Consider the following 26,303-nt stretch of genomic DNA (forward strand, 5'->3'; position numbering starts at 1 on the left):
CCTCAAGTCATTGAGGCAGTATTTTCATGCACTGGGGGATCCATTCAATAGATAGAGAGAATCGATCTTTGTACCAGGTGAAAACTCAACCCTAATTTATATATACTGTGATTTCAGCAGTGTTTATTTTGAACTTCATTTCAGTAAGATACGCAGCATCAGGGCCCCGGAGAGAGCTGGAAGTGGATTTGTAAGGAACTAAGTTAGCAGGTGAAAGGAGGGGAGGGGCCGAGTGATTTCCCATGTGCCATGCGCAATTGCCCATGTGAAACTTTTTGAAAAGAGTAATAATCAGGTAGGCATGCATTTATTTTTTCCAATATTATGAACACTTTCAAACATACAGAAGGGTAGGAAAAAATTATGGTTAATGTGTACCCAGCACCTGGATTCCATATTCACATTTGAATGTGGTTGCTTTATGAGTGCCCATCCATCCATCCTCTGAATTGTTAAAATGCGTTTATCAATATACTGCCCCTAAATGCTTCAGCACACATATCACTAACCAGTGTTCAATACTTGTTTAGGCTATTTCTTTTCTTTCCTTTTTTTTCTTTGGAGACATGGTCTCACCCTTGTCATCCAGGCTAGAGTGCAGTGGTATGGATCATGGCTCACTGCAGCTTTGACCTTCTGGGCTCAAGTGATCCTCCCACCTCAGTCTCCCGAGTAGCTGGGACTACAGGCACGTGCCACCATGCCTGGGTGATTTTTAAATTATTTTGTAGAGATAGTGCCTCCTTATATTGCTCAACTGGTCTTGATCTTCTGGTCTCAAGCAATCCTCCCACCTCAGCCTCCCAAAGTGCTGGGCTTACAAGCATGAGCCACTGTGCCTGGCCTTTTTTTGCCTTGTTAGGTGATATTTACATAGACACAAACCTTAGCATACTATGCTCTGAGTTTTGGCCCAAACTGTGCAACACAAGCCATTATCAAGGTAGAGAACATTACCATCACCCCCAGAAAGTTATCTCTTATTCCTTCCTAGCCAATCCTCACCTCCATTCCCTGGAAGCAGCCATTCTTTTAATTTTTTAAAATCATATATTAGTTTTGCCTATTCTAGAACTGCATATATAGAGAATCTGACTGTGTACTTCTGTGTGGAGTTTTTTATTTTTTTTCACTCAGCAGAGTGTTTCTGAGATTCATCCATGCTATTTTGTGTATCAATAGTTCATCTATTCTTATTTCTGAGTAATAGTCCTCGTGGATAACTGTGGATAGACCACGGTTTGTTAAGCCATTTTCCTATTGATGGATGTATAGGCTGTCTCCAGTTTGATTATTATCAATATACTGGTATAATATTCTTGTCCAGGACTTTTGTAGACATAGGTTCACAGTTCTGTAGGATAAGAACCTAAAAGTAGAATTTCTGGGTTATAGGGTAATTGTATGTTTAGTTTTATAAAAAGCTACCCAGCATTTTTCCAAAGCAGTTGAAAAATTTTCCATTCCCACCAACAATGTATGAGAATTCTAGGAACATCACATTTTTAAAAATAACATTTGATGTTGTGAAATTTTAACCATTGTGGTGAGTGTATCCTGTATTACTTCTAGTAATCATAAAAGTAAGTACTTTTCTTGTTTCTTCTAAAAATCTAAAAATCATTTAAAGTTGAGTTTTAGAGTCATAGAATGGATCACATGTACTAATAGGAATGCATATTTTAGATGAAAAGATTCATATGCATCCTAAAATTATTTTATTTTTTCTTTTATACAATTTTTGATTAATTAGACTGATAAATATGCTAAATAGTACATTATTACCACTTGCTTTAAAAGAAAAATGATTTTATTTCTTTTAAAAATATGGAGTTAGATTAGATAAGTAGCATTGAATATTTTTTTAAAGCTCAAAGATATAAGCAAACACATTGCTTTCTGTATTTCAAAGAGTTTTTTTAAATACCAATGGAAAAATAATTTTTTTAAAAAAATTACCACTAAGCTTCCATATTTTGCAAAGTAAAAAATTCTTGATTCAAAGTCTTCTAACCAAAAAGAGTTAAAAAACAAAATAAAATAAAAAGCCTCCAGTGGGCAATTATTTCCCATAGATCTGTCCTCAGTGTGAGTTTTTCAGGAAAATTCAGAATTCCCCTGATGGTGAATTTTCCAATAACTATACATAACTTTAAGACAGTGTCTATAATAGGGATAAATCTTAAAGGTAAATTCTTTGTTTAACAAAATCACAGGACTTGTATGTTGATTATACTGCTTGAATGGCTTTGATTTTGTTGAGAAAAAGCTGGCCTGATGAATTCAGTGTTTCTAATTCTAGTGTATCTCACTGTGGTTTTGTTTTGTGTTTCTCTGATAACTAATGATGCTGAACACTTTTCAGATGCTGCTGCACCATTTTCAAATATTTGGCTCATTTTTAATTGGGTTGCTTTCTTATATCAAGGTTTGGGCATTTTAAATATATTTTAGATACCAGTCCTTTGTCAGATGTGTATTTTGTGAATATTTTCTCCCAGTCTGTGGTTTATCTTTTCATTTTCTTAGCAGTGTCTTTTTGTGACCAGAAGTTTTTAATTTTGATGAACTTTAACTTACCAACTTTTTTTTCTTTTGTAGTTATATCTTTCTGTGGTCCTGTCTCAGAAATGTTTGTCTATCTCCAAGATTATCTTATATTTCTTCTAAAAGCTTTATGATTTTAGCTATTATATTTAAGTATGTGATCCATATTACATTAGTTTTTGTATATGGTGTGAAGTAGGGATTGAGATTTTTTGTTTGAATTTGTTTTTTTTTTAATTATTATCCAATTATTCTAATACCATTTGTTGAAAAGACTTTCTTCCCCCATTGGATTTCTTCAATGTTCCTTTCAAAAAAAAGCAAATGACTGTAGATGTGTGGGATATTTATGCATTCTGTCTTCTTTTCCATTGTTCAATTTGTCTATGCCTATACCGTAACACACTGTTTTGATAATTTAAGCTTCATAGTAAACCTTGAGAAGAGTTAGTGTAAATCCTTCAACTTTTGTTTTCCTTGTTCCAATTGCTTTAGTTATTCTGTGTCCTTTGCATTTCCATATAGGTTTTAGAATCTGCTTGCCAATTTAAAAACATACAATTTGGAGATAATTGTGTATAAGCTTATATACAACTTTAAATAATTGACCTAGTGTATACTTTCTTTGTTATTATAATATTAGTTGCCTTTTAAAAATTGTTAAAACTATATGAGCTATTAAGTTTTAATAATATTGAGTTTTAACAATTATAACAGTGTTGAGTATTTTGATCCATGAACATGGTATATATTTCCATTTATCAGATCTCCAATTTTTATTAGCAGTGTTTTTAGTTTTCAGTATAGAGGTCTTGTATGTCTTTTGTTAAATTCATGTTAAGTGCTTTTTTTTTAATTCATTGATCCTGCTGTAAATGAGAAAGTGATGGATATGCTAATTAGCTTGATCTGGTAATTCCACAACATTAAATGTATATCAGCATCACATTTTACTTCAATTTACATAATAATTATTTGCTAATTACCAATAAAATTTTAAAATATGAAGCTTGTAAACTCAAAAAAATTCTAGTCCGACTTGATCATTACACATTTTATGCGTTAATAAAAAATGCCTTATAAATATATACAAACACTATCAATAAAAATGGTATATATTTTTCAAAGTACAAATAATTTTTGTATATTAACTTTGTATCCTGTGACTTATTATTTTTAGTAGTTGTTTTATAGAGTCTTTAGAGATGTCTAGGACATCCAGTACAACATTGACTGCAAGCAGTAAGAAGGGTCATCCTTTAATCTTAGTCAGTATTTTACCATGAAAGATGACTTCAGTTATAGGTTTTCCATAGCTTCTCTCTGTATAGGTTTTCCTTCAGTTATAGGTTTTCCATAGCTTCTCCTCGATCTGTATCAGATCGCAGAGATTATTTTCTATTCTTTATTTGCTGAACTTTTTTTCTATTGTGGATGAGTATTGAAACTTATTGAATGTTTTTTCTTTGTCTATTGAAATATATAGTTTTCATACTGTATTCTGTTAGTGTGGTGAGTTACATGTATTTTTAAACATTAAACTACCCTTGCATTCTTGTGATAAACCCAAGTTGGTCATGATGCATTAGTCTTTTAACATATTGCTAAATACCATTTACTAAAGTTTGGAGAATATTGTTGCATCTGTATTTGTAAGCAACATCAGTCTGTTATTTTCTTCTTTTGTCTTTGTTCAGTTCTGGTATTTGGGTGATGCTGACCTCAAATGTCAAGTTGGGAAGGGTTATGAAAATATTTTGTGTGAATGAGAGTCTGAAACAAAGAGGAAGTCACATGTTCACCTGTGAGCTAGAAATTAATTAATAGTTTTTTTCCCCTTTGAATGTGCCAGATTGTGTATTCTGGAATCTGTCATGGGCTCTGAAATAATAGAAGGAGATGGTGCTCTGGCAAGAGTTATACATAGATGAAAATAGAACCAGTAGAAAGTGATGCTAAGTCACACCCACTGGTATATGAAGTAAACTTTGAGCAGTTGGTTTAGACATAAAGTGATTCACCCTGTTCCAACTTTGTACAAAGCCATTTTTTTAATATTACTTTTCTGATAACATTAAGAAGAAAAACTTAATAGCGTGTATAGTTTTAACAACTTTAAAAAGGTATTATTATAACAAAGAAGGTATACACTAGGCCAATTTTTTAAAGCTCCATATAAGCTTGTGGACTACTTACAGAGAAAAATAAATTTCCTAGATGTTACATGTTGACTTTCATTATTTTTATTATGATGTTTTTTTGAAATTCATAAACATAAAACTGTAAGCTCTTTTTCTTGGCTTTTACACAACTATGAAAACAGAACACATAAATATGAACAGAACTTTGAAAACAATGAAATGCTGGCTAATAACATTAATTTAGTGAAAGGGATGATATTATTTTGCTGAAACTAAATTGGTGCTTACAATCTGAATGTAGTACTCGGTTCTGCATGGATTCTTTTGAGTTTGGCAGGCCTTTATTACTGGGTGCCATGCATTGACTTCATTCTTCAGGCATTTTTCTACATTTGAACTGTTTGTTCATATATCCCTGGCTACTTCCTTTAAGTATTAATCTAGCTCTGTGCCTCTGTTCTTTCCCTTTTAGCTAGAGATTATAAAGTGCCATTCAACATCAATCCACATGTAAATGCAGCTAGTGAAATTGTGTACCAGGACCCAGCCTTAAAAGTCTAATCCAGAATATGATCATATTAATTTATTTTAGATTATCATCAAAAATGCCTAATTTAGAAATCTAGAGAACTGTCGACCTTCCAGAATATAAATCACTGCCCTTGGGCTCAATAGCACAATATTAGAAGTCTCAAAAGAGGAGAAGGCTGGAAGTGTCACCAAGGCCCAGAGGCCCTGGTGGCCCTGTCAGGGCACACAGTGAATATTTCACTCCCGAGTCCTGAGAAGCCTGCATGTGGAAATAGAGGAGCAAGAGAGGAGCGGGCATAGGAAGAGAGAGATGGAGAAACAGGACCAGGTGTGCTTATTAAAGTCAGGATGGATGTGCAGCTGCCAACTTCCTGTACTACGCACCCAAGAAGGGCTCATGTCTTGCTCATTGCCTTCTATAGCAAATTTCTCAGACTCAGATGTCACAGGAAGACACATGAACCTGGAGCACAATAAAACCTGACTCGTGGTGCCAGGGTATAATGATGTGACTTCAGATATTTACACATGGGTTTTCTGAAAGCAAGACACATCCTCAGTAGAACGGGGAGAGTTGTTCTTTTCCTAAAATGTTGGAGTTGCTTTGTGTGCCCTTTATTTATTTATGTAAAATTTTTTAATTGAAGCAAGAACATTTTGCATTCAATCTACCCTCTTAACAAAGTTTTAAGTGTACAATACAATATTGATAACCATTGGCACAGTGTTGAAGAGCAGATCTCTAGAATTTGTCTTGCCTGACTGAAATTTTATTTCTTTTGAATAGTAACTCCTCATTTTTTTTCATTTTCTTCTCCAGCCCCTGGCAACCATCATTCCACTCTCTGCTTCTATGAGTTTGACTATTTTAGATTCCCCCTGTAAGTGGAATCAGGCAGTATTTGTCCTTCTGTGACTGGTTTATTTCACTTAGCATAATGTCCTCAGGGTCTATCCATGTTGTCACGCATTGCAGGATTTCCTTCTTTTCAAAGGTTGAATAATATATCGTGTGCCCCTTAGACATGCAGCAAATGCACTGCCCTATCTTTCAGTCCTACCCAACCCAACTGTGCCTTCTCTCTTGTTAATTCTTTAGCCTTTTGTCATTTCCTAAATGCCCCTGTCAACTGGGGGCACACAGACAGAATGAAAGGTGGTCAGAGAATCCATGGAGGGGCTGAGGCCCGAGGAGGAACTGGTTGTGGTGTCTCATCCCACAGCTGCACAGTGCTTGTCCAACAGCTCCCTGGCCACTCCAGAGAATTGCTGCTACACCTCATCATCAGTACTCCATGGTATAGCCACCTTATACGTTGTTTCTGGAAGGTTTTTCCATCACTTCCTTCTCCCTGCAGAAACACGCCTCTAATGGGGATGGGGGTGGCTTCCTGTTTCCATTCATCCTTTAACTTTGCAGTTGGGCTTCGCCTTGGTCTGCCTGCCCAGCACCAAGTGGGCCCCACCTCCACCATGCTCTCGCTGCAGACAGCACAGGGCACGTGGTGTGGACAGTACAGGCTTCTCTGGCAGTGTGAGTACACAGGGCTTGGGCAGAAGGCAGCATTTGCTCTACGAGCTTCCTGGAACCCATTGAAATTCTATCCAAAATACAAGCTGAATTTTTCTAATCTAGAACCTCAGTACTCATAGAGCCCACGTGTTGTCTATGCTGAGTTAAGTGGTAATTGAGGTTTGCAGATTCTTATGTGATTCATTCTGATTTTCTTCCAACGTCCTGCGAACTGAAACTTAAATACAGCTTCGTTGTGGTTGTTTCTTCCTATTTAGAGAATCTGGCATAATATTTTGTCTTCTGGGCTCAAATAACCATGTAATTACTCTGTAATCATATAGTAATTAGCATGTACTGTATGCATTTATTACATAATTATATTCTTGGAGGATTGTATGGCAATTATACGTACATTCAGCATATCATTTTATATACTGCATCATGAACAAGTATATAATTTGTTGTTTTTCTCTTTTATTCTAATTTCAGTTTGCTAACCAGGGGCTGGAAGCTTATTCTCCTGTTGCCTCGTTTGCATGTAGTCAGGCAGGTGCCTGAGCTCTTTTGGCCTCACCTAGCGCCTCCCAATTCTATGTCTATAGGAATATTAAGGGCTTTTGTGCTGCTGTAGACTCCTGGCATTTGTACTCCTAGCACTTTCTCTTTGTCATGAAGTCATTAAGTTATTAGCTTCAAAACTCATTAAGTTCTAGAGCCGCTGGCGATGCCAGGTAAATGGCAAGATCTCAATTAAAACAGAGTAGGAGAGAACAGCCCCAGAACTGAGCACTGAGACCGTGCCTGTCTTTCTCTGCATTTGCAGTGGAGCACTTTCCCAAAGGGAACAACTGCCTGGATGCAGCCAAGGCCTGCAACCTCGACGACATTTGCAAGAAGTACAGATCGGCGTACATCACCCCGTGTACCACTAGCGTGTCCAACGATGTCTGCAACCGTCGCAAGTGCCACAAGGCCCTCCGGCAGTTCTTTGACAAGGTCCCGGCCAAGCACAGCTACGGAATGCTCTTCTGCTCCTGCCGGGACATCGCCTGCACAGAGCGGAGACGACAGACCATCGTGCCTGTGTGCTCCTATGAAGAGAGGGAGAAACCCAACTGTTTGAATTTGCAGGACTCCTGCAAGACAAATTACATCTGCAGGTAAGCGGGTCCTGGCAGGCGGTGATTAATGAGGTGACAGGGAAAGTCTTGGTGGCTGCTTCGGCTGCCAAGCTACCTTTTCTGTGCTTCTACCAAGGCAGGGGAGGGAGGGGAGCCCAGTCCATTTGAATGGATTGGTGAAAATCTGACCTCTGTGTCTGACACGGGGTTCTTCAGAAGCTGTTCAGGCCTCTATGCTGGAGAACGTTCCTATCTTTAACTTGGAAATGCTTTGAGGGATGCTGCAATGAGGTAAAACACCTCTGCATTTCCTGGACACCTCTCAGGTGAGAGGGTCACCTGGGGTGAGGTAATCTGAAGGCACATGTCTGCTCTTCAAGTCCTGAGGGGCTGCCAGGGATTAAGTCGAGAGAAGCTTGCTGGAGCTTTGGAGGCTTTTGACCTTCAGGGGCAGAAAACTGGAAGAGACCAGTGAGAGGGTTTGTGCAGTGTCCAGCCTTGGGGAGAACTTGGAATGCACGGGTCTGTTCTGGACTGTTCTGTGGCTCTAAAAAGGGCAACCTCCCACTCTGCTCACCTCCCAAATCTCAGCCTCCATCAGAAACCTGCTGAGCCTGGACCATGTTGTTGAAAACATTCACTTCCTTTTGCTTTTTGGCCATTTCTGAATTTACTTTGATATATGAAGGAGTCCGTGAATACATTTTCTGTGTTTAAAAAACAAAAAAATGGCCGGGCATGGTGGCTTATGCCTGTAATCCCAGCATTTTGGGATGCCGAGGCAGGTGGATCACCTGAGGTCAGGAGTTTGAGACCAGCCTGGCCAACATGGCGAAACCCTGTCTCTACTCAAAATACAAAAAAAAATAGCTGGGCATGATAGTGGGCGCCTGTAATCCCAGCTACTTGGGAGGCTGAGAAAGGAGAATTCCTGGAACCTGGGAGGTGGAAGTTGCAGTGAGGTGAGATCGTGCCACTGCACTCCAGTCTGGGCGACAAGAGTGAAACTCCATCTCAAAATAAAAAAAAAAAAAAAAAAGATGAAAGAAAGGAAAACCATAGGCTGGGTGCAGTGGCTCATGCCTGTAATCCCACAGGCCGGGCGTGGTGGCTTACACCTGTAGTCCCAACACTTTGGGAGTCCAAGGCAGAAAGATCGCTTGAGATCAGGAGTTCGAGACCAGCCTGGCCAACATGGTAAAACCCCATCTCTACTAAAAATACAAAAATTAACCAGGCATAGTAGCTCATGCCTTTAGTCCCAGCTACTCAGGAGGCTGAGGCAGGAGAATTGCTTGAACCTGGGAAGTGAAGGTTGCAGCGAGCAGTGATCGCGCCACTGCACTACAGCCTGGGTGAAAGAGTGAGACCCTGTCTCAAAACAAACAAACCAACAAACACAAACCACAAACAGCAATATAGATGTAGGTAGAGTGAAAAGTTACCCTTTACTCTGCTCCAGTTCATTCCCAAGCTTCAGATAGTCACTGTTAACCATTGCATGTGTGTCCTTCCAGAACTTAGGGTTGAATTCAGTTGCCGATTGAAGCAAGTAGATTTAGGGTATCATATTGAAAAACAACTGTACTTTGCCCCAGGTAGAAGCCCTCAATATATGCTAAGCCAATGGACAAGCAGGTGGAGGAATGACCATGTGCTTGATTCCTTACTGGCTCCCCATTTCTAAACAGCCAAGAACAGAAAAAAAAATGTCTAAGATGTTGAAGATTCTGAATTTCTGGTCAATTTCAGTTTTATTCTGGTAGAATGGGAACCCACTCTTTCCTTAAACCAGCTGTAATAATCACCAAAGAAAAGTAAAAGTCCTTGTATAACCCTCTCATGCTGAAGATTTACTGGGAGTAATGCTTCTCCTCCTTTCTTAAAAAAAGAGTTGGAAGCAAGTGACCTGCTGTATGAGAAAGGACTCGGATGACCAAGTGTCTTATGAACTGGGTTTGCATGTTGGGAAGAAGCAGGTGTTCCAGCAATGCAACACAAGGGCTCTTCCTCACTTCCAAGCCCCTGGTTCATTGAGGCCCTCTTAGCTGTGGGCTAGAAGCAGGGATGGGTGTGCTAGAAGGGTCCTGAGTAAGAGGCGGAGCCTCAGCAAGCCAGGAGCATGGGATGGGGAAGCCAGTCAGTTAGCCTGGAGATGAATGAAATGAATGCAGCCTGGAAGCTGTAGGGAGCTGTGCTTAGGGTGCAGGGATGGGATGGAGCAGAGATTCTGAAGACCTCTGGATGTGAAACCCCAATTCTTGGGCCCCTTTAGTCTCTAAGCAGAAGGGATCCCCTTTCCATGGGCAGGACTGGATTTCTAGGGTCTTACTTGGCTTAATGCCAGACAGCTCCTTCCTGTCTCTATAATAAGATGTGATCCTGTCCCCTGATGGATCCAAGCCAGGAGACCTGGGCTTTTGGTCCTGCCTCACTATGGGAAGCTGTATGGAGAAGAAATGGAGCTGTGGATGAGTCTTCCATCTACTGAATGATGGCTGGGAGGTGGGAGAGGTGGTGGTGATGGAGACTTTCCTTCCTGTTCTCCCAGGTGGCCAGAGAAGATCTGGAACCTCCCCTGCAAACACTGAAAGTCCATATTGAGCAGATAATTTGTGATCTCTGGCTTGTTCTTCTAAAAAGAGAGAATCCTTGGAGGGTTGATGAGAATTCATTAGATCAGATTGCTTTCCTGCTAAGCTATAGTGAGAATAGTTGGGAACTGAGAATTTACAGGGCTCTGGGGGAGGCGATGGGAGGAACCTGCAGGTAGCAGGATGGTTTAGGTGCTGTCTGGGGCCTCAGACTGAGGAAGAAACAGCTTCCAGGAACTGTTTGCAATATCTCTGATATCAGGGAGTGGACTCAGCTGACGGTACAGAAATGTACAACAGGAAACAGCCCTTGCCTATGTATTGACTTTGCCTGATCTTCCTGGAGAGAATAGCAGCCACCACGCAGTGGGATGAAGAATCCCTGGGCTGGAAGTGGGACTAGTGGCGCGTTTGTGCTGCTGCCACATTTCTGGCTCTGGAAAGAACTCAGAGGCTATTTAGGAATCCAAATCTAGACTATCCTGGGGCCCTAGTGAAATTTGTCTCAGTGTAATTGATGGGTTTTATACACTGTCTTGAGCCTTGGGAAGGTGAATCTGTGACGACCCCTGGTGTTACCCATTGTCAAGCGATTTAGCCCATAATTTCTTTCCAGAGCCTGGATTTATTACTCATGATTACCCCCTCCATGTCGGAGGTGGTAAATGTAATTTGAGCTGCTAGGTTGGCTAGCAGTGTTTCCTTTCATCAGATTTTATTGCTCTTGTCTTTAATTTTATGCCTTTTATCCCATCCCTTCTCAATCCATCTCTGTGAGGCCGTTGCTGTTCTACCCACAGTAGCAGCTGGTACTAGCTGGAGCTGGGGGTTCTTTGGGTCTCACATTACAGTTGCTATAACCCTAACCCCACCTCTGATGTGATGACTTGAGGTCTCATTTGAATAGCCCCAAAGGAAAGGGATGGCAAGAGGGAGACTTGCTTCCTAAAAACCATATTCTTGGAAAGTTCACACTTTCATATGCTCCATTTTCATCTTAACATCAGCAACCATCAAAGAGCTGTTCAAGCTCATTAAAAGCTCCCTGAATTTAATATTTTCCAACTCAGGGCCTACAGGTTTCCTTCCCCAGGGTCCAACAGTGCCTCTGCACAGAACCTGTCTCTCTTCCGCCTTATGCCTTCAAACAGATGAGAAGTAACATTAGCTTTTCTGTTTGACTTTGTTTTCCTTTTTCCTTTTCCCTTTTAGGGAAGCTGACAGATTCCTTTCCCCTTGAGGTGGTTGGGGAGAGTCAGAGCCTGACTGTTTGGGCCTCCAAGCTTGTCTACAGAAAAGCAAATGCAGAGGTATTATAAGGATGTGATGGAATTTCAAAGCCTCACATTCTTCCCCCGAAGCAGTGTCTACCCTGCCAGTTTTCCTCTGGTTGCTTTTCTCGGTGCCTGAAAGGATGTCAGGACTGGTTTGGGTTGAACGGAAACATAACCTTTTATTCCTGATGCAAATCTGTGTAATTTAAACTTACACCTTCCCTCCTGTCCTGAGCACTGGCTCAGGGTGCCACAAATATGCTCCTGTCTCTTTATTGTTGTAATTAATCACTCAAGTACCTTAGCAATTCTTCATTACCAGGCGGTCCAGCACTTTCTCCTTGGGCATGCTCCCTAATGTTTTCATCTGAGAACCACAGAGGTAGTAGACTCCAAAACCCCATCTGCTTCCAGTGCCAAGCAAAGAGGGAACCTGAGCTGGCTAAGCAGCCCACTTGCCTGTGGCTTTAGCTGCTGCCACACGGGGTCGCTGTTGAGAAAAGACTCAGGGTGTGCCTGGTGGTTTGGTGGCCTTGCCCTTCTGGGGCATTCTGCACGTGCAGCAGAGCAGCTGCATCCTTGGGCGCCTGAGTGACAACACCTAGTTTATACTCATGTATGCAGCTATTGTTTCCAAAGCATGACATTTTGCTCTGGGAGCTACATCTTAAGGGGTTCCAGTCAGCGCCAGCTCTCCACCTTGAACACCAGTAGCCCAGGCTGTACGTTTTCTAGCAGTGTATTACTAGGTAGAATTGAACCGTTCTCTTTTTTCTTTTATTTGATTATTATTTTTAATAATCAAATTATTAAAATCGATCCCAGGGATCTAGGACCCAATAATCAAAGTCTCGCTCTGTTACCCAGGCTGAAGTACAGTGTTGCAGTCGAGGCTGTCTGTAGCCTCTAACTCCTGGGTCCCAGTGATCCCCTCATCTCAGCCTCCCATGTACTTGGGACTACAGGTGCATACCACCATGCCTGGCTAATTCAATTATTTATTTAATTTTAGAGACAGGGTCTTGCTAATGTTGCCCAGGCTGCTGTTGGGCTCCTGGCCTGGAGTGATCCTCCTGCCTGAGCCTTTTGAGTAGCTGGAAATTGAATGCTACATTTGCATTCTTATTTAGCAACAGTGCTGGGTCAAGAGTATCTCACTGCTTTTAGAAAGATTCTGATAATGCTAAAACTCAAAAGGAAATGGGTCAGGGCCTCTATGCCCTTGGTCCCCAAGGCTCTCTTGACCCTCCTGGAGATATACAGTTGTTCTTCCTACTGTCCAACTCTCTGTCCCCATAGTCTCCAAGAGTGGTGGCTTTGACGAAATCACCGTATATGGTTCTATTTCCCAGGTATCAAGGACCCCTATAATGGTATCCTGGAGGCGTGGGGGATTTTTAGCAGAACCAAGAAGGCCTCACTTGGCACAGCTCCAGGAGAACAGTACACGCAGTTTCCAAAATTCTGCCCTCACTAGCATAGCATTTGCCACATTGGGGGTGACCCTGTGACACTTAGAGGAAATGTAATGTTGTTAGTTTGTCAACCAGGGCAACTGGGGAGACGTGTCATAAAACCAGGCAGCGAATTTCTGCTCCAGTAATTTATTTGGTCTGACAGTGTTAGTGTACCTTTAAAAGGTGAGAAATGTGTTTCATTTGCCTGGAATGAGAACCCCTTCACACAGTAAACTGTAGATCTTAAAGATCAAGGACATCCTCTACTGTTTGGGCTTAAATTCCTGAGTCAAAACCTGGATTCCACATCACCATATCCGGGCTCGCCTTGACATGCAGCAAGTGCAGGAGAAAATGGCTCAGAGGATAATTAATGCCTAAAACTAGATGGGTAGATTAATTTGGCACTTAATTTTATTTTACGCTGATTCATTCACAAATGGAAATCAGCAATTAGACAATGCAAACTTTTGAACCATAAAAAGAAAGGTTCAGGAATATGAGAAAATACAAGTAAAACATTTTCCAGTTCATTTGAGCAGTTTTCATTTCAAATGATTACATGGGTGTCTTTAGCAATGCATTCAGAGTGCCGAATGGCTCATTTTTAATATGTCCCAATGGCACAAGCCGCCTGCCACCCTGTCTGCTCCAGAGGCCCTGGACTCCTATGTGCCTTCAGCAGATTCATCAAGACCCTGAGAGAAGAGCAAGCAGGTTCTCTGACATCTGCTGCCACCCTCCCTGATCCTTTTTGACTCCATCCCGTGGGGAGGAGTACCTTTCTGCTGGCTCTTCCAGCCTTCCCCCTCTGCTTGTGTCACCTCCTGATGCGTGGCCCTTCAGCTCCACTCAGCAGCGGCAGAGCTCCATCAACTCGGGCTCTCAGAGGTAACCTGAGCCATGGACCAGGCAGGAGCCAGCTGTGACCTGCCCCATCTCACCTTCTATCTCGTTCCTTATCTCTGTTGGCAGAGGTGGGTGTGAAGCCATTTGTCTGGCCCTGCTGGAGCCTGTCCCTGTGTAGTGTTACTCCCCATTCTCCGTCTCACCAGCCAGTCCCCTCCCTGCATCTGCCCAAGCTCAGCGTCTCTGCCTCGTTTTCCTCGCCACATCTTCCTTCACCTGCCCAAGTCCTCCCAAAGTCACTCTTGCCACTCTTTGCTCAGAGACAGAAGGAAGCAGGGAGTCCTTTTCTTTGCATTTGCATAATGTATTGATCCTTGGATCTGTGTGGACAGATGGACTGTTGGCACCAGACCATCTTTTATTGTCTTTGAGTGTGAATGCGGATGGAAAAGGAATGGAATGGAATCTGCGCAGGAGGCCCAAACCAAAAGCCCGTATTTCTTTGGGGAAGGAGTAACACAGTGGAGGGTCTCAGGAGCCGTGTTCAGATCAGGCTTTGGTGGCCAAGGAGCAGGGAAGTGAAGCAGAAGGAGGGGAGCTCAGCTTGGAGGGGATACAGTGATTGGGTGGGAAGTAGGGTCCTTGGGGACTATCATGGCAGCAGAGGGAGAAAACTCAGTGTGATATAAAGGCAAGATGTTGGGGCCTCCTGTGTCAGAGGGGTATTGGATTTTATCCATCAAAGGTTTGGGAGAGAGAGCATCAGAGAGGTCCCAGGTGGGAGCAGCATGGAGAGAGGGTTGGAGTGGTAGAGATAGTGGCTGGGGTCAAGTTAGGAAGCTCTTGCAGTTGACCCATGAGAAGTGATAAATACAGTGACCTGTGAGAACTGGACAGGAATTTGGGAGACCCACTGGATACCATGGAGGGTACTGACTAAATATTTACCGAATGAATAAACTTAAAACATGGCTAGATCTCAGAGAAGGGGCTGGGATACAGGGGTAGGATTACAGTCATCCACATGGAGGTTGTTATTAAAGATGCTTGGTAAGATTTGTTCTCCAGAGAAAGTGGGTGAGAAGGGAAATGGGCCAAAGGCTGAAGCTTGGGAGCACCAGGTGTATGGTGGACGTGTCTGAAGAGGACTTAGAAATTGGATAGTTGGAGAACCAAGTAAAGGGCCCTGCAAAGCCAAAAGGGAACAGAATCTTAAGAAGAAAAGGGAGATGGTCATTGGTGTCAATCACTCAGAGAGCAGAGGAGAACTCAGAAGGACACAATTTAGTACATAGGAAGTATATCCCTCCATCTGTTTCTCTGCCCATTTCTCTCTCCTTCCATTTATCCATTCAGTTATCCATTCATCCACCTGTCCATCCATCATCTACCTGTTCATCCCTTCTTTCCTTTCTCCATCAATCTATCCCTCCTTCCATCCCCCATCCCATCATCTATCCATTCGTTCATCCATCCATTCACCCATTTATCTATCCACCCACCCATCCATCCATCCATCCATCCATCCATCCACCCACCCATCCACCCACCCACTCACCCATCCATTCATCCATCCACCTATCCACCCATCCACCCACCCACCCATCCATCCATCCATCCATCCATCCATCCATCCATCCATCCATCTGGTCCATACTTACTGTGCCAGGAATAAAAACCTGATCTCTCACCTACCATGCAGAGAGGAGGCCAACACATAAACAGTCACTACAGCGTGGTGTGGCAGTCTCTGGCAGGAAGGGACAAAGTGCTGTAGGAGGTGAGAATGGCCAGCTTAGTGTGGTGTTAGCAAGGCTTCCTGGAGAAGCCACCATCTCAGCTGGACTGGCCAATGACTGGCATGGAAGAGAGTCACAAGACAAAGGCCAAGGGCTGTGGGTTTGAGGAAGACACAGGAGATAAAAATATCAAAACAACAACAACAGTGCATTCACTGGGTGCTGATGATGATCAGCACTGAGGTACACACCTCGCAAACGTGATCTCTCATCAGCCCAGCCACCCTGTGAGGGGATGATCAGTGGAATGACCAGCCTAAGGGTCACCCTGCTCCCACGCAGAGGACTTAGGAATCAGCTCAGTCTTCCTAACTCTGAAACCTGGTTTCTGTCACTATTTCCAGATGACTGTCTTTCATGACAGGAATACAATGTTCTCACACTGTTCAGCCTTACTACCTTTAGTTCCAGACAGCCGGAATGATAATTCTGGCCAGGCTCTGAATCCAGACATTCTTTATGGCTCAGTAACTAAGACGGCGTCAGTGTTAAAGACAGTTTTTAAAGAGAGGTAGAACATCATGTCCGTCAGAGGCTCTTAGCATCATTTAAAAAATAAACGCTACTCAGGTAATACAAGCTCATTAAGTTCTTTATCTAATTTCCTTTTGAACACTCATTGCTTATTATAGAGTGCTTTCTCTGTGACAGCTTACTGATTTCAAAAGAGTCATTTCTACAAATAGGAAAAAAATACCCTTCCAGACCACTCTGGCTTTACTATTAATATTATTAGCTCAATTATTTAGTCTAGGCACATTTATTGAGCACACTGCTGGACAGTCAGGGGCCTGGGTGTGTGGGTGTGAGGGGTGCGCCCCCTCCCAGGCATGCACACTCACCTGGCTGGATTCTTTAACTCCCTGCTGAGCCGTCACTGGTGGTCAATGTCCTCGACCCTCACCTACCCGAAGGCAGTGGATGTCAGGGACCTGGTTGTATCTCACAGAGCAGATGAATTCTTTGCTGTCACAGGGCAACAACCGGCTCTAAATAATCCATGGTTATGTCACCAGTTTGGGGTCATCCAGGTGTTTCACCTTCCTGCCTTCTTCCTGGCTTGTGGCCATCACATTAATCATCAGAAAGCCCTCCATTTTGCAGATTGCATCTTGAGAGTACAGTGCTGTGCCTGTAATCCCAACCACTCTGGAGGCTGAGGCAGGAGAATCGCTGGAACCTGGAGGGGAGGCTGCAGTGAGCCGAGATTGTGCCACTGCACTGCAGCCTGGGCAACAAGAGCAAAACTCCATCTCAAAACAGAAAAGAAAAAAAAAGTACAGTGCTGGTGAAAGGTATGGTGGATGTAAGACCTCTGGATCTTTCCCAGATGTGAAGAAGAGGAGGTGGGAAGGGGGACTCAAAGGGGCTCTGTGGATCCCTGGACTTCAGACCACCTTTTTCAACAGCTGGTGGCTGAGGGAGACCTCGGCTGATCCCCTCTACTGCTCCGTGCAGCTTGTCTCTCTTCAAAGAGGCCCCTTCTGCTCTGCCCACCAGCCGTCTTCTGCTAGCTCCCATGAAGTTCACAGGCATAGTACACCAGCTGCAGGCCACCCAAGCCCAGGCCTGACCTAACCCAACCAGACACATGTCATGATCTTTTTTTTTTTCTAATTCTCAGGGAAGGAGATGTTTTCATTTCCTACAGCTCTTTTTTCAAAGGTATTTCATCCACAGAGCAACTAATGGGGTGCAAAAGAATGGGGAGAAGGGAGACATCAATAGGCTGTGACCCAGAGCAGTCTCATCTTTGTGTGTGGAGATCTGCCCCCTTACTTACAGGCTGGCTGTATTTAAGGAGTGGAGCATGTCCTGTGTTTAATTAGCATTCAGTGATTTAAGGAGGGCTCCGTGGAGGGCAGGGCTGGACTGGGCAGTGCGACACCAGACCACCTCCTCCGATGCGTGGGTTCATCTCACCCCAGGAGCCTGACCCTGGGAACCTGCCAGGATGCTCTTCAATGCTGCTAGGAAGGTCCTCTGGAAGTCACCTCTTCCCCCAGCCTTCTCACCTCCTAGGCCAGTGTGTGCCTGGGTCTTACACCTGGAGTCCTGCTCCACCCAGGGAGACTCCAGACTCCCCCACACCTATCCCATGCATTACCCGAAGTGAGGTATCCTGCAGTCACGCCGGCATTTACATTTCTACAGGGCATTTCCAACTCAGTGAATGGGAAATTGCTCATAATTTCCAAAGGCAATTAATTATGCAGAAAATTTTGCATCCAAGAAAAACAAGAATTTAAAAGAACCATCAATGTGAAAAAGTACCATACCATGCTGGAGTCTTGGGATTTTTTTTTTCCCTTCTCCAGTAACTGTCAGGGTAAATGCTTGCGAGTTAGGCAGACCTGGGCTTGCGTTGTGGTTTTGTTAGTTCTATGACTTCGGCCGCTGGAGATCCTCAGTTTCCCATCCATAAATGGAGATAATGACTCCATCTTCCCAGGGCTGTGGCGAGAACTAAATGAGATATTTTTGTGCAAGTACATCAGCATGTGCCTGCCATCTAACCCAGAAAACTCTCAATAAACATGTCCTTCTTCCTCTTACCCTACAAGTTTTTATCAGGGAGGACAAAGTTTATAATTCCAGATGTTATGCCCCGCAGAACAGACAGAGATCTTTGGAGTAGGATTTGTGAGCCAGTGTGGTGGTATGTTCCGTAGTCTCAGCTGTCAGGAGGCTGAGGTGGATCACTTGTGTCCAGGAGTTCACGTCCAGCCTGGACTACACAGTGAGACCCTGTCTCTAAAACAATAATAAAATTAGGGTTTATGAGGGGGCAGATTCCCATTACTCTACACTTCTCTGCACCCACAGCACTAAGCATCATGTGGAAATGACACATGGCTAAGCTTGATAATCACCCTCTTTCAGCCTTTGTACCATTAGGGAAAACGGAGGGGCGGAGGCGGGGGCAGACAGAGTCTAGAGGTGTTTGGAGCATGTGTCATCTCAAGAACATTTCTGTCCAGAATATACAGTTATTGGCACACAAAGATACACAGTAAGATGTGAGCGGAGCTGGCCCTGAGACTGCTGGGCACAGAGTGGGGAGATTCACTATTGTTTGGACTGAATAGGCGGTGGGAGCCTTCTGGCAGCCTCTTGGGTACGTGCTTCTTCTGTGACCTGGAGTAACTGTGAATAAAGGGCTCTCAGAGGTGCTTGTGTCTGAGTCAGTGACGTGAGGGATCCAGCAAAGGGCAGCCACTGACTCGGCGAGACTGAATCTGAACCCCCTCCCTCTGGATGTTTCTATATTGTGAATCATCCCATCTTCCCCTTAGGAAGCAAGCCACAACCGGGGGCAGAGTGGCTCATCATATAGGACTCAGGAGCTCAGAATGTGCAGAGCTGGGGACATGGTTGTAGGAATGAGTGGATAATGGTGATGGTGCTGCGGGTGATGACGAGGCGAGCAACACTTACTTGACATTTACTGTGTGCCAGGCCCTGGGCTGAGCTCTTTGCAGCAACCCCGGAAGTGGGGGCTGTCATTATCCTCTCCATCACTGGATGAGGAGGTGAGATCTTGAACAACTTCCAGTCACCCAAGTGGTGCTGCTGGAACCAAAGGCCAATTAATTATGCAGCAGGTGCAGCCCCTGTCTGCTCTCCCAGTCCACAGTCAAGCAACCCAGAGGGTCTGTGGGGCTGCGGAGCCCATACTGCCGAATGCTGTACTGCTCATTTCTGTACACAGTGTGCCTGTCTTGTAAACCTCCCACCTAACTTCCAGAGACACCCAGGGAGAGCGGAATTGGACACCAGGGGTGACGTTACTTTTTTACTTATTTGTTTTAAAACAAAACTTTTAAAATAAGGGACCTTTGGATCTTATCAAGATAGGGCTTAAGTTCTCCTTGGCAAACATAGTTCATTTATCATTAAAACAGCAGTTTTCAAACTTGTTGGTTTCTGGAAAATTACTGAGGATCTCAATGGGCTTTGTTTATGTGGGCTAAATCTGCAGGTACTTACCATACTGGATCGAAGGTGAAGAGAGGTTTACATATTTATTACTTCATTTAAAAAGAACATCAAGTAGCTCCTTAAATATTACTATAAATAACAGAACATACTTTTATTAATGATCACTGTTTTCCAGAACAAAAAAAAAAATTAGGGAGAAGTGTGGCATTGTTTTTACATTTTTACAAATTTAGCATCTGGCTGGAAGTGGCTGGGAGAGAGAGAAAGAGAGAGAGAAAGGTCATTAAGGTCTTAGTATGACTAGGAAAATAGTTTTGGTCTCACTGACCCCCTGCAAGCTTCTCTGAGACTGCCAGGATCCCTGGACCTTGCTTTGAGACCTGCTGTGCTAGACGGAGCAGAGTAATCTTGGGCTGGAAGACTTGTGTGTGCACCAGTGCTCCTGAGATCTCCTTAAACCAAGACAGTCTGGGGTGTTTGCCTGCCTGTGGCCAGCTCGTTAAGCCACCGTGGGTCAGGATGCAGAGGCTGTGGGATGTCTGCCTGATACCAGAGCTGGAGCCTCTCCAGGTGGAAATGGGTTGAGTAATTAGAGAACCCTGGGGCACCTATCGTCAGCTGTGCAGTTGCTCCGGGGCTGCTTGGCAGGCTGGGGCGCTGAGCCCAGCTTGATTTCTTGCTCTGAGAGATGCTTTGTAGATGGTTCCTCTCTTTTCTAGCATGCCAAAGGATTTCACCGTCATATTCAGCTCGGTCAGACAGAACTCTAGGCTGCTATGTAAAAACCCTTTGTGTCCAGAAGGGCTCGGTGGAGCTTTTCTCTTACCAAGTAGGGGTTTAGAGAGAGTGTCACAGGTCAACCTCTGGCCCTTAGAATGCTGGCTGGTGCCTTGATGTGGGCCATCTCAGGGGCAGCCCCCCCATTCTTCCTGATCCATAATCATTGCCACAGGGAGGACTAAATGATGACAATGATGTGTCCCTGAGCTAACCCTTAGAATGGGAAAGCCGGGAAGCTGGAAGTTTCAGGTACCTGCGAGTGCCCAGCAGTTGGAATTCCTGTTGGAGAGTTAGCTGGCTCCATCTAATAGCTTGGAGAGGGAATGCCACCTCTCCAAGAACATTCAATCCAGCACAGGAGCTTGACATTGTCCCAGGAAACCTTTCTATGGAAATAAGACAAAAGCGAACGGGGAAACAGCTCTTTCACACTCAGAAATTCAAGCTGAAATGTGTTTAGCTACAAATACGGTATTATGGCTTGAGAACATTTGCTTTTTGCCTATTGGACTGTGGTGTTTTATCATTGCTGGTGATGGTTTTGTTCGCTGGTTCAGCAGCATTAGACTTCCAGGTGCTCTGTAGGACCCCAAGGGCCGGGGGTGAGGGAGGTGCCTGTGTGCATAGAGTGCACGTGCAGGGACAGTCACCAGTGCTGTGCCAGCCCAGCCTTTCAGGGAAGGGTGGCTCAGGGACTTCTCAGAGGCGCTGTCACTCTGGGGCGGTGGATCTCCAGCTTTTGCCTATGTTGGGATTAGTTTTCTATTCATGAGGTCTAGGGTACGGCCTGAGAATTTGCATTTCTAAAGCATTCCCAGTGCTGCTGGTGGTGGTCTGGGTTCACCATTCCTTGCTGCCTTATATAATGTTGGCCAGGTGATCTAGACTGATGGCCTCACCCTGCTCTCAACTGGGTCTGCAAAACTGAAAATGAGGAGTAGGCACCAGATGGGCGTAGGCTTAGGAGAGGACACAGGAGAGGGAGCCCCTGCTGTGGCTGGGTGTGGGCTGGCAGCCCGGGTCGGGTATGGGGCACAGAGGGCGCATCGTAGTCCAGGAAGTCAGAGCCGTGGGCAGAGAGAGCACATGGAAAGCTTCCATGCTGCACTAAAGTTGGGCTCTGTTTGGAAGGCTGTGGGGACCACTGGAAGGGCTCTATTCCCTGCTGATAGTTCCTCAGACACAAAGGATACTGAGACATGCTGAGGGTATCTCTAGTTAGTCACCGCCTGGGCTGGCCCCACTGCAGTTGGGACCTTGCCCTCACTGCACATGAGAAAGTAGACAGTCTGTTGTCTCTAGGCTGACCTTGGCCTTGGATTGGAATCCATTTGGCTGGGTTATACCAGAAAATGCAAAGCAAAACAGAGGGTTTTAAGGTAATTAAATCCTCCATCCAAAATGGTCTTTGGAGCAGTCTTTGGCATGGGCTAGTCAAATAAGGAAGCTGCCATGTTTATGCCACTCTTCTTGTCACTTTTTGCATGTGGAAGCATCTTTGGTTGTCAGGAGGGAATGTGAGATGAACAGAGTTGATCCTCAGTACCTGCAGTGGAGCTAGGGGGCAGATTTCTCAAGCAAACACACATGTGTGTTCAAGATGCAAAAGCACTGTGATTCTATGAACCAAGGTTGCTATGAACCCTGGCCCGTACAAGCACATGGTACATCTCACCGCTCAGTTCACAGATGGGTCATAGGCAAGGGTAGGTGGTGGATGCAGGTGGTAGGTTGGATTCCATATTCTAAAGGGACCGCACCTCCTTCATCGTTGTTCCTATTCCATCACAGCCACCAACTTTTACACAGCATCTTACATTGTGGGTGCTTAGTGATTGTGGTAATTGAATGGTTGGTTGCCTTTCTTGAACCCTGGGCAGTTTGTGCCCGACATGTGCTAGGTCCCAGGCTACGAAGCTGAAGATGAACAATCTGTCCTAGGTTCTTGGATGCTGAGGTATTTCATGAGTCCATCCTGGAAGCCTTGGGCTGAGGACTCTCCCTCTAGGTGGCTCCCCAGTATTCCCAGGCTTAGAGAAACAGGAAGGGGTATATAAAAGATACCATCAAATATTGCCTGTGCATAGGATTTTATTACCAACTCATGGAGGAGAGTGTCCTCTCCTACTGGTGGGCAGGAGCCTTGATGTCAGACCAAATACCAGCTGCCCTGAAGGCATGTTTCATCTCTCTATAGCTCAGTCTCCCTGCATGTAAAATGCAGACACTAACAGCACCTCCTCCACAGGCAGTGGTGAGGATTAACGGACATAGCCTGGTGCCTGGCACAGAGTTCAGTGCTCAGTGAAGTTCCTTGTCCTTATGGGCAACAGAGGGTACCGACCTCAGGGGCATCCAGAACTTAGCTGAAGTCTCATCCATCTGCTGGGTCAGCTTCCCTGGCTAAGGAGTCCAGAGTCCACCTGGTTCCTCTGCACCTGTCCCCTCCTGGGAAGGAGGCAACCCCTGCTGCATCCTGTCTCTCAGGGCTGTGTTTGGAGAGAGAGGCAGCGGGCATGGGAAGCACCTTGAGTGTGGTAACAGCAATATTCATGGCTAGCACTTCACTGAACATTGAACTCTGTGCCAGGCATTGGGCTACAGGCTCTAATCCTCACCCCTGCCATGGAGGAGGTGCTGGTAGTGTCTGTGTTTTATACAAGGGGAGACTGAGATGCAGGGAGACCAGAAACTCCTACAGGGCAGTTGGGATTTGGTCTGATGTCGAGGCTCGTGCCCACCAGCTCTGGGAAGGTTCTGCACGCATGTCTGCTCTTCCAGGGCAGATCCCCATGGGCTGGCCAGGCCAGCCCTTACTGGGTTGCTTCTGTCTCCAGCCTCAGGAATGGTCCCTGCCCTGAAGGAGGGCTGCCTAAAGATGTAGGTTTCTCCCCGTGGGCCTGGGGAGCCCTACTTCCCAGTGTGTGGGGAAGACTTTTGTGTCCTCACTGCTTGACTTCTGGGTGCCCTCTGGGGGAACACAGCCTGGGGATGGGGTATTCAGAGAGGCAAGGCCTGGGCCCAGATGATTTCCCCACACAGCTGTGTCGCAGGATTGCATTTGAGCCTTACTGAACAGTAACAACAGATAATAGTTTTTTATGTTTTTAAGCTACAAGCACTATTAACCAAAAAGAATGCCCACTAATTCTGTCATCCTTTTATTGGGCCTAGTAAAGATCACATATCCACCTAAATCAGATCTGGGCTTCTGCAGTGCACAATTCACATTAAAATGGCAGCCAAAGTCCAAGAACTAAAACGAAAAGAGGGAACATTAATTCTTCTTTCAGTGCCGTGCGGGTGTGGATAAGCTAAGAAATTGCAGCTTCTTTCCAAAACCTGGCTCTGACTCTTGCCTGCTCCATGACTTTGGGCTGGTCATGGACCTCTCTGGGACCCTGTGTCCTCAACTGTAAAATAAGGCAAACATGCCTAGTTCAGTTACTGCACAAGAATGACACAAGTTTTTAAAGCACTGGGCACAGTGACAGGTTCTATGTCAATGTAGTTGGAGCATTTAGAGTTGGACTGCTGTTTCTCCTCATCTGCACCTGTTAATGTTGCTGAACCTCCAGCACCAAGTGTCCTTGATGATGTTGATCTGTAAGTGATTAGAGCCTTACTCTCTGGCAGTCAGATTCATTCATTCATTAACTCATTCATTCAACGTTATTTAAGGAATATCTGCTCTGTGCCAGGCATAATTCTAGGTGCTCTCCTTCTCTGCCTGGTGTAGGCAAAACCAACAGCAGTGTGAAGATAGAGAATAGAAAGTGATGGAGATGAGGTGTGGGCAGCAAGGCTGAAGCTGGCACCCTGCTCGGGGCACAGAGCCAGTGAGGGGACTTGCTGGGAGACCTTTGAGATCACTGTGAATGGGTAAACATAAGCCTTGGGATCACTCGGCTGGGAGATGTGGAGGGGCCAGTTTATTACAAAATGGCTTAGGTAGACCCTGGAAATCAGCTCCTTTGACCCCTAAAAAAAGGAGAAATGTTAAATGCAGCTCTGAGAGCTTTAGGTAACGCGTAGAAAATGGAGTTGGGGCGGGGGTGCTGTTGACAAGAGAATGCTAAGCGTGAGAATGGGTTACTAAGAGGAGTTACGAAATTTCCCACAAAGTGGGAATTATCACCCGGTGGCAATGGAGTGATTGATTCTTTTGACGTCTAATGCCACAATTCCCTGTCTCCTGAGCAATAGTGATATTCTCAGTGCCCTATCTAGGAAGGGAGATATTAGGAACTAGTTGTTTGCTAAGCTCAAAGTCTCTGTTGACCTTAAAACAACTTCCCTGGAAGAAAAATGACCTAGTGTATATTTACTATTGAATATAATTTTCCTTAGGAAGTCTGCAAGCCTATTAAAGATTAATAGGGAATCTCATTTTCATATATTTCTGTTTAAAGCAAACTTGTGCAAGTGTAAGTTGTTGGCCATTCAGAAATCTATTCATCCTCCCCACCCGCCACTCCCTCCCAGGGCACTCAGAAACTAGGCTCCTTTAATGAGTGGAAGGTAAGTTAACATTCCACGGAGCAGAACTTGGGGCTCATGTATACAGAGGTATTTAGCACTTGTCTTTTGGGGATTGGGGAAAGAGGGGGATTTTCACAAATTATTAAAGTCAAGAGAGCCCATGTCATTTTAATTTTGCATATTCTGGGAACTTCCAAAGAAGCAAAGTTTGACTGAAGAAGACCAGGTAGCATTAGGGATACTTTCTAGAATTTACCTGTATTTTTCTCCTAAGCTCATTAGAGTTCAGTTCCTCTGACTATAAACATCAATATGCTACAGTGCCTAACTCAACACTTCCTTCATGAAGGCACAGATGGCACCTCCTTAAATGAACACAGGCTTGATGTGTCAATCATCAGACCAGTAGCAGGCCCACAGGTGGTGACCTGTAGAACTGCTTAGCCCTGTTTAGGGATTACTATTCCATTGGTCTATAAAAGGCATTGCTCTACTTGAGGGTGTTTGAAGACTCACAGGAGAAACCTCTCTTTGGTCTTAGTGGCTGCAATAAAGCTGATATTCATCATGACTTTCCTGAACACACGCAGACCTTGAACAAGTGGATCAATGCCCTTAGGACAAAGCATTTCGTATTCATCCAGCATAGTCATCTCTCCCTAGGACTTTGTAAGGTCTCAGTGTCCAGAGAAGAACAGAAGACACCAGCTGTGATGAGGTATTGTTCATCTAGGAATCAGGACTAGTTATCAACAGGTGCTAATGTGCCAGGTACATTTAACCCTACCGGGAACATTTTGAGGGACTTACTATCATTCAACCTGAGTATATTAGGTGTGTTAGGTCATTCTTGCATTGCTATAAAGAAATACCTGAGGCTGGGTAATTTATAAAGAAACGGGGTTTAATTGGCTAATGGTTCTGCAGGTTGTACGGGAAGTGTGGTGCTGATATGCGTTCAGCTTCTTCAGAGGCCTCAGGAAGCTTACAGTCATGGCAGAAGGCAAAGGGGGTACCAGTGTTTCACATGGCAAGAGCCAGAGCAAGAGAGAGAGTGGAGGAAGAGGTGCCACACACTTCCAAATAACTGATCTCCCGAGAACACTATCATGAGGACAGCACCAAGCCATGAGGGATCTGCCTCTGTGACCCGGACACGTCCCACCAGGCCCCACCTCCAACACTGGGAGTTTCATCTCAGCATGAGATTTCGAGGGGACGTCCAAACTATATCAGGTGGTGAAAGATGGAAGACAGGGAGGAGTGGATT

The 26,303-nt window shown here is 44.5% G+C and overlaps 1 protein-coding gene across 2 annotated transcripts in view; it reads left to right on the forward strand.

Moving 5' to 3' along the window:
• GFRA1 (GDNF family receptor alpha 1) overlaps positions 1-26,303 on the forward strand; it is a 223,024-nt gene that overhangs the window by 142,992 nt on the left and 53,729 nt on the right. For both annotated transcript variants that reach the window (XM_012448032.3, XM_012448031.3), the window contains one exon: positions 7,559-7,895. In XM_012448032.3, coding sequence (XP_012303455.2) covers positions 7,559-7,895 — 337 coding nt within the window. The remainder of the gene's footprint in view (positions 1-7,558; positions 7,896-26,303) is intronic.

Source organism: Aotus nancymaae, unplaced genomic scaffold, assembly GCF_030222135.1.
Source record: "Aotus nancymaae isolate 86718 unplaced genomic scaffold, 86718_ANA_hifiasm-v0.15.2.pri h1tg000010l, whole genome shotgun sequence".
NCBI classification, from domain to species: Eukaryota; Metazoa; Chordata; class Mammalia; order Primates; family Aotidae; genus Aotus; species Aotus nancymaae.